This window comes from Meleagris gallopavo, chromosome 8 (assembly GCF_000146605.3).
Source record: "Meleagris gallopavo isolate NT-WF06-2002-E0010 breed Aviagen turkey brand Nicholas breeding stock chromosome 8, Turkey_5.1, whole genome shotgun sequence".
Taxonomy (NCBI): domain Eukaryota; kingdom Metazoa; phylum Chordata; class Aves; order Galliformes; family Phasianidae; genus Meleagris; species Meleagris gallopavo.
Window position 1 is genome coordinate 6,674,159 of NC_015018.2, and position 13,881 is coordinate 6,688,039.

General features: G+C 37.8%; 3 protein-coding genes across 4 annotated transcripts in view; 1 reads left to right on the forward strand and 2 right to left on the reverse strand.

Annotated features, from left to right (window-relative positions):
• The window catches only part of LOC100547425 (protein FAM13C-like), a 25,224-nt gene extending 22,527 nt beyond the window's left edge, over positions 1-2,697 (reverse strand). Inside the window, exon 1 of the mRNA XM_010714220.3 lies at positions 2,633-2,697. Coding sequence (XP_010712522.2) covers positions 2,633-2,697 — 65 coding nt within the window. The remainder of the gene's footprint in view (positions 1-2,632) is intronic.
• A 594-nt stretch (positions 2,698-3,291) lies between these two features.
• Positions 3,292-7,904, forward strand: PHYHIPL (phytanoyl-CoA 2-hydroxylase interacting protein like; the record flags this gene model as incomplete). The annotated part of the gene is made up of 3 exons (XM_010714231.3): positions 3,292-3,499; positions 4,491-4,608; positions 6,900-7,904. Coding segments are annotated over 3 exons (861 nt in total), but the record flags the coding sequence as incomplete, so codon positions are not given.
• Positions 7,905-7,951: 47 nt separating this feature from the next.
• On the reverse strand, positions 7,952-13,372 carry LOC100547274 (protein FAM13C-like). 2 transcript variants are annotated; one of them, XM_010714222.3, is made up of 4 exons: positions 13,222-13,372; positions 11,828-12,024; positions 10,666-10,767; positions 7,952-9,863 (listed from the first exon to the last, which is right to left on the reverse strand). In XM_010714222.3, exons 1-4 carry the CDS (start codon positions 13,291-13,293, stop codon positions 9,740-9,742), a joined length of 495 nt encoding a protein of 164 aa, XP_010712524.1. In that variant the 5' UTR covers positions 13,294-13,372; the 3' UTR covers positions 7,952-9,739. The 2 variants fall into 2 exon arrangements, with proteins under 2 accessions (XP_010712524.1, XP_010712523.1); XM_010714221.3 differs by having other exon boundaries at positions 11,828-12,027; positions 13,222-13,359.
• Between the last annotated feature and the right edge of the window lie 509 nt (positions 13,373-13,881).

The window sequence follows — 13,881 nt, forward strand, 5'->3', positions numbered from 1 at the left end:
GTACCTGGGAGAGCTACACAAATATTTTTATCCTTTTCAATTCTTTATCTATTGGTGAATGCATATTCAGCTTGTTTAGGGTGCATATTGTTTTATTATTTATGACAACTGACATCATATTTAGGAAGGAGGAAATCTGTAGTAGTATGTAAGTGCTAGAATTCTATTAAGACTTTATCCTTTTCTCAATGCAATTTGTATGCGTTTCCACTTTTTTTTTTTTTTTAATATTTAAGTATGATTATTCTCATGTGAAAAGTAGAGGAATGAGGCTCAGATGTACAGAAAAACTAGGACAAGAATGGAGTGCTGAATTCCTGCATTGTGTCACATGAGCGGACTTGGCAAAGGGAGGGGTGAGATGAAATAGAAGAAGACTGAATATTGAAATCTGTTTCCTTGGCATGGAAAAGGAACTACAGAACAGGATTCTGTTCCCAAAAAGGACTGAGGTAGTGTGAGTGGTTTACCTTGCTGCTTAGTCATTCAGGGCTCACAGGTTGTTTTTATTGTAGCCTAGGTACCTTTACTGTTGTGTATTTAGGAATTGGTGGTTGAGCAGTCATCTGAAACTCCAGGTTCCTGACTGTCATTGAGCTGGAATGTAACCTCCTTTGCTCTTCTTTGGGGCCTCAGCCAGGAATAGAGATCGGTGATTTCACAAATAGGCATGCAGACAAAACAGATGCTTAATGCATTCTTCACCTTTGTCTTCTACACCAGTGATGGACCTTGGGACTCTTGGATGGGCTGTGACTGCAGTAATGATAAACTCCCAACCAACCTCAAACTTGTGCAGGATTTGCTGCTCCAGCTGGATGTGCCAAAGTCTGTGGCTCACAGTGAGGTTCACCCCAGGTTACCCAAAGACCTGACTGATGTCATTGCAAGACCTCTTTCAATTATTTTTCAATACTTGGGAATCTGGAGAGTTCTCAGTCAGCTGGAAGCTGGCAAACATCCTAGTTTTCAAGAAGGGCAAGAAAGAAGACCCTGGTAATTACAGGCCTGTTATTCTTACATCTGTCTGAAAGACAGTGCTATCATTGATCACAGCCAACACAGGAACACAAGGGAAAAGACCTCTTTAACAAATTTAATCTCTTTTTATGACAAGATTACCCATGTAGCTTTTCAAGAAAAGTAAGCTGATGTAATGTTTCTGGATTTCAGCAAATTTTCCATACCGTTTCTCACGATATCCTCCTGGAAAAAATGTTCCAGCATACAGCTAGACAAATACATCGTGCAGTGAGTGAGCAATTGGCTGATGGGTCAGGCTTGAAGGATTATAGCAAACGAGGTTACATCACACTGTTGGCCATTCACTGGTGGTGTTCTACAGAGCTTCATTTTAGGGCCAATTTTCTTTAAAGTTTTCATCAGTGACTTGGATGCAGGAATTGAAGTTATACTAAGTAATTTTGCAGATGATACTAAATTGGAAGGAGCTGTTGACTCTCTCAAGGGTTGAGAGGCCTTACTGAGGGAACTAGCGAAGCTGGAGAGCAGCCCTGTAGAAAGGGATCTGTGGAACAGGATCCACAGGGCAATGGTCACAGCACCAAGCTGCCCAAGTTCAAGGGGCATTTGGACAGCGCTCTGAGACGTAGGGCTTGAATTTTGGGTGGTCCTCTGTGGAACCAGGAGTTGCATTCATGGTCCTTGTGGGTTCCTTCTAATGCAGGATACTCTATGATTCTACTAACAGAAAAGAGATGAAAGAAAGACATGGAGAATGCCCAGAGAACTGTCTAAGTTTTGCTTATAAAATGAATAACAAATTAAAAAGAGGAATAACAATGTTATGAAAAGCAAATTCCTCTCTTCTGCCTGTGTTCCCCCTACATCCCATCCTATTCTCCCCACCCAGCCACACAAGAGAGAAACCTCTCTAAGTAATATTGCGGCCCTGTCTTCTTCTGATGCAGTTGGAAGAGCTTCCTGGTACACAGATGGGAGGTAAGGCTTTGAGGCGTGGTGGTAGTAAGGCTTTAATTTTGTTTGAACATTGACAAAATTAAACCACCACTGTATTATAGGCACAGACTCTAGACTTCAGGTTGAGGTGGTTTTTATGGCAGCTAAAGTAAAGGCAACAAGAATAATAATGACTGGTAACTGTAGCAGCTGCCAACTGCATTAGCATTGGTAGATGCAGTCCAGTGGGATGCTTTTACAGTATAGTTCAAGAGTGGTAATTTTAAATATCACTGGGAGATTTTTATTTCTTTTTCCCTGTGATTTTTTTTAATATTTATTTCAGTTTACAGATCTGAGTTCTTTACAATTTCCTCCAAGATATATGTTATTTTGAGAGTTATCACAAAAAGAAATCAAAATAACATAATCTTACACTTCCCAATCACGTTTCACTTCCTGTAATATAATAAGCTGCTAGCTTTACAGTTTCGTAGTACAGAAACTGAAGGAAAAATTATAAAAGAAAGATATTTTTTCTCTACTAGGAAACAAGCAAAAATAAATCTCTCAGGTTTTGTTTTTACAGATCATGAGCAGTCTCTTTCTATTCCTTTTTCTCCTCAAAGACCTACTTTACTAGTATTTGTAGGTGGACAATTATTGACTAGCATTTATGTGGAAAGTTACATATGTTATCTAAAATGTTTACTTGTCATATGGCAGCCAGGCATCTTCCTGTTCTGTGGAGGCTGACAAATTGTCAAGAATAGGCATTATTTGTTCTTCCCCTCGGTGGTCTGAGCTGCAGGCTTTGGTGTTACAGAAATTGGTTCAACAACAAGCAGCTATACTTCTATTTTGCTCTATCATGCCATGCACTGACAGAGCAAAACAGAAATCAGAAATGCAGGGGGGAGCAAGAGGTGCAGTGGTGACCACAGAACATCTAGCTGGTATGTTTGGCTTGTCTCTGCCATTCTCTGTATGTAAGGTTAATTTGAAATATGTGGAATGTACAAAGTTATACTGCAATGTGTTTTATTTTTCTCTGTTGAAATTGGAAGATACCAACAGCAGCAATATAGGTGGACTGATTGATGACGGCACGAATTCTGTTTGGTTACACTGACTGAAAGAAAAGCTTGGCAATGAGAGCACAAGAAGCTCTTAATATAAGATGTCCTTATGCTCTGCTTGCATACGTAAGCAGACCTTAGGGCATTGCCCTAGGCCATCCTGTTAAATTCGCAGCACTAATGGACTGTGAGAAGTAGCTCATATTTACACAGAAGAGCCCAAGGAGGGCTGGGGATTATGTTAGGAAGATAACAAAGGCATGGTGGGTTGGCTTGGTTGCTGTGCTGACTTTTTTGTGTTGTTTTGTTTTCTTGTTCCCATCAGGATGTACCCACTAAATTGGTGGCCAAAGCTGTTCCTTTGCCTATGACAGTCCGTGGGCACTGGTTCTTGAGCCCAAGAACAGAATACACAGTAGCAGTGCAGACTGCGTCGAAGCAAGTTGATGGCGATTATGTTGTTTCTGAGTGGAGTGAAATCATTGAGTTTTGCACAGCAGGTAATGTTGCTGAGAAAACATACACCATAGGACATATTCAATTAAGGCTAGCTTTGCTGCATGAATGGATTAGCCATCTTCCAGTATGATGTAGCCTGGTGGGCTTATAATATTTACACTTGGAAACTGTGAATGCTTGCTTTTAGGCTCTGCGTGCACTCAGGTTTGGTGTATAAATGAGAGAAAGAAGGAAGCTGCAGTGCCCCTTTGTTCTACAATAGCTTAGATGCATTGAAGTGCTGTACCTGGTACCATTGCTTCTCCCAAACTAGGCAAGGAGACTGGTGAACTGAAGTGGAGCAGGGTCATTTGTGTGCCTTTCACTGGCTACAAACCCTTTTGGAGAAAAGACAGTGGCAGTTTGCTAGCAGCAGATTGTTCAAGACATTCTGCTGCTCCCATTTCTCTGCATTCTCCAGAGCCTGAGCACCACCACCAACCTGTCTTGAGGACTAATACACATACCTTCAGCATGTTGTTGATCTAAATGTGCCTTCTGTTGAATAAGGGCCACCCAATACAAACATGCCTACATGAAAGTTGAGAGCTGACTCATGCTCTCTGTTAAGTCTATGTTGGTTGAGATGCAGCTGAGGTTGGGTCCTAAGCAATCTTTTTTTAGTTAATTGACTACTAATTGGTTCACAACCATGTATACTGCAGGAAACAGATCATCAACAATTCTGTCAGAAATCAGGGCAATTCTCAGCTCCTCTGCATTTCCCAGATATATATTCACTCTAACACAGTTAATCCCCAGATGAAAGCGACTAGAAGCTTGCAAGGTATTCATAGAGAGGATCAAGCATGCATGCTCCTGCCATTTGTCTCTTGCTGCTGCTGGAAAATGGTGCTGGACTTGATAGTTATCTATAGCTGCTACACGATGTATGTTGCTAATGCTCGATTCCCAATTATGTCTGTAGTTTTTGGAGATCGTTGTGTTTTTTTTTTTCCTCTCTCATACTAGCAGATTATCTTTTCTTCTTAGATTATTCAAAAGTTCACTTAACACAGCTTTTGGAAAAAGCTGAAGTGATTGCAGGCCGTATGCTTAAACTGTCTGTATTTTATCGGAATCAGCACAAAGAATACTTCGATTATATCAGGTAAGAATGTAAACATATGCAAAATTGCTTGGCAAATTAAAGTAGTAATGAAAATTTGTAAATGGAAGCAGCTGTGCTAAAGCTGGAGCAAAATATGTGCCTCTTCAGAGGGAAAAATAAAAGGTAACTCATTTCTTCCACCCTGCCTGGCTCAGCGCTTAAATTAGGGAAAAAAAAGTCTGTGGTTTAGAGCAGAAACTTCAGTAAGTATTCAGAGTCCCCACCCTTGCTGAAGTCCCTGTGTTTTCATAGCAAAGTTTAAAAAACAAATTCTGCTTTTGTGTTAAGAAATTCAGGGTGAGCTGTGTAATAGTAGAAATTGTATTTATAGATATGTACTGCTATGTGTACACAAACACCTATCTCACATATTTGCTCTCTGCATACATTTTTATGCACAGACAGAGTAAATGGGATTCTGAAATCCAGACCATAATTTAGAGATTGTGCTTACTTGAGGAAGAGGGTTGTTTATACAATTTCAAAATACTGTTGTTCAGTTGGAATGAAGAAAGGGGATAGCTGGAGATAGCTTCCTTATTCTTGCATGGAGACCCAGTGTGATTTTTGCATGCACAACAGAATCATCATTACAGTAGAAAATACTTTTCAATGAAAGGGGTTAAAGCTCGTGTTCTGACTGAGCAGGAACAGCCACCACACAGCAGTAATTTGCTGTTAGAAGAATATGAATGAGAGGTAAGCAATGTGACAACCTCTGTTTCAGTACTGATGATGATTCTTTGATGTATAATAAAAGACCTGGGGCTGCTTTTGTGCCACGTAATTCCAGCTGTATGTATGTGTGTGTGTGTGTCATACTGTACAGAACTAAAATACCCAATATGTCCACCTTGAAAGTGCAGACTACACCAGCCTTGGAAATGTTCCAGATTTGTAGTCATGGGTATGAAGGGGACTCCAGGATTGTCTCTTATATTGAAGAGCGTGAAGCTTGCTCCTAGGAATTACTTTGTTGCACGTAGTGATAGAGCTGCTAACTGTGGAGATAAAGAACGACTTGCAGTAGGTCTTTGAGAACCTACTATATCTCTGGTGACATGCTGAACTAGATACCACAAAAGAGAAATGGCCTGTGCTGTTTCTGATTCTCATCCAGTTTTACTTTCAGCTGTGTATCACAGGGCTTTTGTGTATCACATCCTTTTGTGTTCACAGAGCTTTGAAAATTGCTAGTTTAATACGAGGAAAGACAGAATTTGTTCTTCTATTTGTGAGTTAGAGATGAGAGGTTGACTTTTGCTAGGTCAGTATGAAGCTAGGATACCTGTAACTCCAACAACAGTCTTTGATCAGAAATATACTAGGCCAGACCTTCTGAATGTTGTGTTATAAACCCTAACCAAGTGATTGTCACACCATTCCTTCCAATGGCCTCTGTGATTTCATAACTATTAAACAAGACTGAAAAAGCTCAGAGTAGTGCAAGTAGTAGCAATAGCTAACAAGCAACTGTCACTATGCTAAAGCAGCAATCCCTAAGTGTAGGGTTGTTTTGTTTTATTTTTATGTATCATGTTGCTGCTGCTTCCTTGAGCTGGATGCACAACAAAGCATCTCAGATCCCTGAGATGAGTGACTTATAAATAGTATAACTGGCCACTGGATGTCAGTATCTTGCCACAGAAATGAAACTGCAAGCCTTTTCCTGAGGTTGCAGAGATGATGGTTATTCAAGCTGATTGTTTATTTCCCTTTTGAATTCATTTCAGTTGTAATATACCAGTTGTACCCCACTTCCCTCGCACTCTCCACACCCACAAAAAAACCCAACAACCAGCACTGTCTTGTGAAATAAAGCTTGAGACAATAATTATGGAAATGGCTGAGAAAGTCTTTGAAATCTGAGTCAAATATGTTTCTGAGGAAGTCAGAAATAACAACAAATGGAGGCATTTCTGTGTTGATTAGGAGTTTTCTTACATTGTTATGAACGAATCAGATAATTAGAGATATCAGTGTTTTGGAGGCTTTTTTGTTTGTGCTGTTCTTTGCACTGACCTAATAGCCACAGCTCTCAGCTGACAGAGAATGCAGACTGGAAAAGAAGGGCTTTTTTCTCTTTGAGGAGGATTTACTCCACCTGAGTGAATCTGGCTTCACTTGATTTCCTTGGTCCTAAGATCATGACACTAACTAGAGTTCTCAGAGTTCTAATGATTTTCCTTTGTGTTCCTTCAGTACTGTTGCAAAACAGAGTGAAGTAAATGAGTCCTAGCTTATCATTCTTGTAATGTTACAAAATAAACAATACCGTCATCCATTTGTAGAGAGCACCATGGGAATGCTATGCAGCCTTCTGTTAAGGATAACAGTGGCAGCCATGGCTCTCCAATCAGTGGGAAGTTGGAAGGCATCTTCTTTAGCTGCAACACTGAGTTTAACACTGGCAAACCACCCCAAGATTCACCTTATGGAAGATACAGGTTTGAGATTGCAGCTGAAAAACTCTTCAACCCAAATACTAACTTGTACTTTGGAGACTTCTACTGCATGTACACAGCTTACCACTACGTCATTCTTGTTATTGCCCCTGTCGGATCACCAGGAGATGAATTCTGTAAGCAGCGCCTTCCTCAGCTAAATATAAAAGATAATAAATTTCTGACCTGTGATGAAGAAGATGGAGTAATGGTTTACCATCATGCCCAGGATGTTATTCTGGAAGTAATTTACACTGATCCTGTGGATCTCTCCCTCGGCACAGTTGCAGAAATTACTGGTCACCAACTAATGAGCTTGTCTACTGCAAATGCAAAGAAAGATCCCAGCTGCAAGACCTGCAATATCAGTGTTGGACGTTAAAACTTCCCTTGTTCCTTAGGAGCCTTCAAACCTCTGTTGTCCATTTCCATAGTCAGCTGGTTTTGTCAGAAGCATGCACATGCCGCTGTCACCAAGAGCAAACATGAGTCTCCAAACTCTCCAACTAGCCTTTTTAGTATTTCTTCTCCCTCTCTTTCCCTTCTGTTGTTCCTCCAATGCTTTAAATGATTAGAAGTCCTGGATTATTTTTTCTCTGGCAACCATTTATACTTAGATGCTGCAAAAATTGTTTTCTGTTTCTTGCCAAACATAACAAAATCCTATATAAACTGCTTTAGCAAAATAAAAATAACGGCTTATAAATGGTGTTTAAATATGCATTCATTTTAACTACTGAACAAATACTGGGATAACTCCAAACAGCATGAGAGGTTGTAATTGCAGCATGATTTCAAAGCCTAGAAATGTCAGCACTTCCAACGTGTTGTTTGACAGTGTTATTTATGTTATTTATATTAGCTAACTGAAAACAGAAACTGTGTCTTGACATAATAAATATAATAGAAAAATATTTTATTTGTACTGTTGTATAAAATATTATACAATCATATAGAATATATAGATTACGTTTTAATATCAATTGTATACATATGTCATGAAATCATTTTCCCTTATCAAAGATGTAGTTTGTAAACTTCAAATAGTTCTGTATCTGTTCCTGTTGCTCTAGATGACTTTAATTAAAACAGATTTATGAAGGAGACCATTCTGATTCATAAAATTTGAGTTACAAATTATTAAATTGGTACACTGAAACAACAAACCTCTGAGAAATAAAAATGTCCTTTTATAGTCATCATGCTTTTTCCTCCACGCTACTTGAAAATGTGTACGTCTTCAAAAACATTCCCCATCACCACATACAATATAAATACGAACGTGGTTGGCACATAATAGGCTTTATAAAATGAAAAATTTCTTACCAAGATAGGTATAAAACATGTTCCTTATACTATGTGGCCAATACAAAATTAACAATTAAACCAAAACACAAAACACGTTTCAACTTACACACATCCCTTTTTTTCTTCTCTCATTCTTCCTTTCTTTATGCCTGGGCTAAGTATTTCCCAGAATCCCTGCTTTTCATTTCTAGTACAAAAATGCTGATAACCCTTCTGTTAATAATTCACACTAATGAGTTATCACAAATAGAGGGAAAATTTCCTTAATATTACAAAGTCTGGTGCTCTGAAAGTTAAGAAAGATGTATCATTTGAATGGAAAAATATCTTCTTTATAATCTTTTATATAGTAAACAAGAAGTCTAGTGTTCCTCATCAGATAACTGTGACACTCAATTATATACCAGGTACTTTACTTTATCTATTCAAAATATCTTAGCATAATGCAATACTCTAGTCTTTATATATATGTGGCAATTTATATAACAGAGGAAATAAATAACTTGACATTGTACAAAGTGCATGCTTCTAAACAAGCTTTGGTAATCAGAAAAGCAAACATTATAGCATCAGGCAAAATAAAGTGCAGAAATTCAGTATGGAAATAAAAATTAGCATATAGTTGGTCTATTTCCCCGATTTTATGTACCATAAGCCAGGTGCTTTGAACCATGATGAAAAGGACAGCATCCAGTACGTTTCCTAAATCTCTTCCTGGTAAACTCCACCTGTTTTGTTTTGCCAAGTACTTTCTCTTATTTTTGAAATACAGTAATTCCATTTGGCAGTCATGCCTCTTTCCTCTAAATCCTGTCAATTTTTTTCCCTTGAATGTACTGGAATCAAGTGGCAACTCTGTCTTGAAAGACAGAATTTGTTGTTTTAAACTTACTTACTTGTGTTCCTTTTAATCTAGTGAACCAATCAACACGTTGAGAACCAAAAGTTATAGTTTTATTTGTACTGCATGTTAACTCTGTTTAAAAAAAAATAAAAGCGTGTGGTACATTAGTGTATTCTAAGATGTACTAATAACCTGGAGGCATTTCCTCACACTTTTTCAACCTAGGAACAAGTCAAACAGAGAGTCAACAATACTTCAGTGTCCTTTTAATTTCTAACATTCTCACAGTGCACTTCAAAGCTTTAAAGGGAAAATATATATATATATTCTATATATAGTTCACTCACCCGTTCTTAATATTCTCACATATTGCTGTCCACCCTCATCCCCGCTTTTAGAATTAGTAAAGTGCATCAAATATCTCAGCGTGTCAAATAATTGTGCAGCTGACCAAGACCTCTAAAACTACCACTTTGTTTTTTCGTTATTGTTTGTTTGATTTGCTAGAGAATTATACCACTGCATTGTACTGATTTCAAATTGTTTTGGAAACATCATGCTTACTGATGAGAACTTCTATGAGCCTGATTTTGGCTTTTGTGTGCTTGTATTCTGAGTATTCTTCTGCCATTGGTACACGATCTTCCTTTAGAGGACTCCTATAAAAAGCAAGCAGAAGTACAATCACTTTTATGGATTAAAGGAGAAACAGTCTTTAAAATTAATTTTGCAATAACTAAAGAGGTTGGAGTCACAAATATATGTATTTTTTCCTAACAGTAGGCAACTAAAGATAACGTGACAAGAACGAAAAAAAATCTAATAGAAATGAAAGGAATTGGATTTTAAATATTAACAAACTTTTCATATACAGCAGGAAATTTTCTTTATCGTCAGCTATGCAAGTGTAATTACTTAATTCTGAAATATGCAGAAAAGTTATTAGGCAGTACTTTGAAAAATGTTACCAGCACATATACCCTGCAGTTTTCAGCAAACAAGTGTGTTAAACGATAGGAGGAATATAAATACAGAGTGAAAAGTATCTAATATTTCTGCATGAAGGAAATTGTGGTTTCAGTTTTTATATCTGCCCTTTTAGATATTGTCAAACTGCTCCGTTTAGTCCCTGTGAATTGACAACTTCAGAAAGAGCATTAGCAAGACTCTTTGTGCCTCAGGAAAGATCCTGCGGTGAAACAAACACTGGACAGTTACAAGCATGTTCTGGGAAGATCCCAGATGTAGAAGGTAATCAGGGATGCCCACATCCCAGAGGAGCTTAGCAAGGGTCTGGTCGTCTTCACAGAGACCAGGAACCTCCATGTTATCTTCATGTCCCAGGCATGCATCTCCTTTGGTCTTCCCACGTAAGAATACCTGCTCTCATAGAAACAAATGCATCTACATGGGTATCCAAAGAGGAAAAGGGGAAGGGCATTTGTCAAGTTGGTTATTTACCTTCCTGTCTGCTTATAGAATTGTTCTTCAAACTCTCTTAAAGCTTTGCGAAGCCTTTTCTTGTCTGCTCTTGTTTCTCGGAGATGTTCAAGCAGAACAGGCCTGTAAAACAGAGACAAGACCATGAAACCCCCAAGTGCCTTGACTGACTGCAAAAACCGTGGTTTGGAGTAATAGACAGGCCCGGCTGTGGGCCATGGCAGGTGTTCATCTCAGTGCCTCAAGGCACGACAACGTATCCCACCAGGTATGGATATGCAGTTGTACAAGCATATGTGATTAAACAGTTACGTTCCTCTTTACTAGTGCTAGGTCTCGCTCTTCTAAAAAAGGTAGAGACTGTGGACAACATGGTAAGAAAAACTTTCAGGATTAAAACTTGTTACTGATCTCAGTCCTGCATGGACAGGGCTTGGTGGTTCACTGCAAAATAAAGTCACACAGCCAAGCCCTGCACTGAAAAGCAGCTGTTATTAAATATTACTGTGATTCAGAGGAACTGCTAATGGTAATCAGATTCTAACTTTTTTTTTTTTTCTTTAATTTTTTGAAGGACATGTTTTAGTAGGTATTATTTGGACAGTAAGTTTTTTTTTTTTTAAGCAGAGTAATAATTTTCTTAGTTATGCTATATCCCTACTATTTTTTCTTTTTTTTGTAAGAACACAACATGAAGAAATATATCACAGCATTTGAACACAGAGCTGAATGCATAGTTGTGTTACATAGGAAAAGACTGTTTTTTTTACTCTCCATTTTGGTAGTGCCTAGTAAGTTTCATTTTTGCATCTCAGATACATCAGTGAAAACACAAGAAAAATATCCCACGAGCTATGATTGATAACACCCCTTGTGTATCTAGAGACCTGCTGTCTCATGCAACCTGGAATTTTTAAATGCAAATCTTGTGATGTTTATGTTTTGTTTTTAATGGAGAGCAGGAGTGCACTGTTAACATTTCAGGGCATCCAGACACTAGTAAATACACTTCTGCAAGGAATAAAATTATTTTACACACATTGAATGGCCTTCTCAAGGCCACGTAACACATATTTCTTTCTCCTATCTAGTAGGTACGGATCATGCATTTACAAATTGTGCTTCATTTATAAAGCCTATACAAAGCATTTTAAAATGTCTATGACAAAAAGACAGAACTCACATGGTTGCCTCATGTAAATTGGACATAGATAAGGCTGTTTGTCTTAAAGTTTTCTTTTCATTTGGAGGTGAGACATATGCAGGCTCACTCTCCTCCTGAGAGTAACACAGGTGCTCATCGACAGGGAGGCAAGATATTGGACCAGACGATAACTCACGACTGCTTTGAGAATGGTCTTCATCTGAGTCTTCTTCTTCCTGCTTGTAAAATATAAAGCATGATCAAATTAGTCATTTACAGAACAATGTAACTATTATTAAGATGACAACACAAAGAATTAGGCTGTAATTTCCCAGATGCATCGACTAAAAGATTGCAGATGTTGCAAATGTTACCCAGGTCTACTTGAAACTGTTCATGAGCACTTTCACGGGGCTTGTTGGGCTACTGGGTACTGTTCATAACTCAACAGGACAGAATCCAGACCTGTTTCTGAGTAGCTCCAAATATCAATTTCTCAAAAGCATCAAGTTTACTCAAAAGCATTTGCAAGTTGAGAAGATTTAGAGAACATTCTGCATTTATGCAAGCGCTGCTGGAACTTGTACTGCTCTTATTTACTATTTAATGCATTTATTATACCTGGAAATTATGACTGTAATATGCACTGCAGATAGGTAGAAATTTTACATATGTTTTATAGCTACAAATGTGAACTACCAAAACAGAGCAATGTTGCTGTCTTCCCCACATTCCTTCATCCTTAAAAGAAAAGCTGGGCTTTTAAACTAAGTGCTTAAACATGAAATTCTGTGGAACAAAACTAGACACAACTAACACAAGAGATCTTTCAGTTAATTTTGAAATTAAATATCTGTGAGCACATGTATAAAGATTTGAACTGGGATTTTTAAAGAAATCTGAAGCTCTATTAACATCTATCAAGATAATAGTTTGTAATTTTTTTAATTGACCCAGCCAACTCCAGAATAGCCAGACTCCACTATCTCTCCTCATAGAGAGATCAGTTGTCGCATGACTTCTATGCATTATTAAATTAGAACAAATGATATTTATGTGCCATATGTTTAATACAAGCCTTTGCAATAAATAGAGCAGATAGCTACGTCAGGATAGCGCTTCATTTTAATTTTATATAGCTTACATCAACTGTAGTAGGAAACTCATGACAGCCTTTGATCTCTTGCCCAGTGGTTGAAACCACTAAGGAAACTGCCTAAGGAACCATTACCTTGTATTATTGACCTCTGTTACGGTTGGAAGTTGAATTTTACAGTTTATTTCATCTAACTGAAATACTAACACCCTGTTTTAACTAATGAGCAGATTATTCAAATAGCATTAGTTTTACTGTTGCCAAGTTGACGTACAGGCATAATCAAACACATTTAGTATGTTATCTTGACAACAGCTATGAATTCTTTCCAACTTACAATTGTTGTGATCAATGATGGAGTTGCAAGAAGTTTCTTGATAATTCTGTATCTGTCATAAAGAGGTTTCATAAGATTCTTTTCTTGTTTAGTTATCTAAGGAAAAATCATAATAAAATATAATCATCCAAAATTAAAAATGAAAAATAAATACATTTTTCATTTGCTCCTGTAAAGCTGAGAAAAGTATTAGAAAAGTATGAGCTGATGTTTATTTTGTTTCCGAGGGTATTTCACAGGAACTGTACTGCAAGGCATGAAAACAATTTATAAAAGGAACCTTGGCATAAATTTGCATGCTAGGCTGGGCTTCTGATTGTTCTCTTGTAATCCCAGCTCAGCATACTCAACTTTTGATAATGATATGAAATAGTACTTGTTAAATGGCATGGCATGTCATTGGTTGCTATGTCACACATCTGAAGCAGTGATTCTTGATGCTTCAACAGTTCATGTACAAGCATTATGAAAAATCTTTTTTCTGCAATCACACAGCTCTTTGAAAGCAGAGAAGCATCTATTCTGTTGGCTAATTCATTGGAATATTTCTGCTTGCACACTCACTCATGTATATCCTCCATCTTAGTCATCAAAATCTGCAACTTCCATTTATGAGGAAAAAGACAGGGCCATGGGAAATTTGCCTTTTTACTTGATTTT

Excerpts from the sequence above, each read along its gene's own strand:
- LOC100547274 (XM_010714221.3), bottom strand. The coding sequence starts at position 13,293 with ATGAAACCTCTTTATGACAGATACAGAATTATCAAGAAACTTCTTGCA. Across the intron at positions 12,028-13,221 it reads CATCATTGATCACAACAATT|CAGGAAGAAGAAGACTCAGA; the intron begins GTAAGTTGGAAA and ends ATATTTTACAAG. Across the intron at positions 10,768-11,827 it reads AATTTACATGAGGCAACCAT|GCCTGTTCTGCTTGAACATC; the intron begins GTGAGTTCTGTC and ends TCTGTTTTACAG.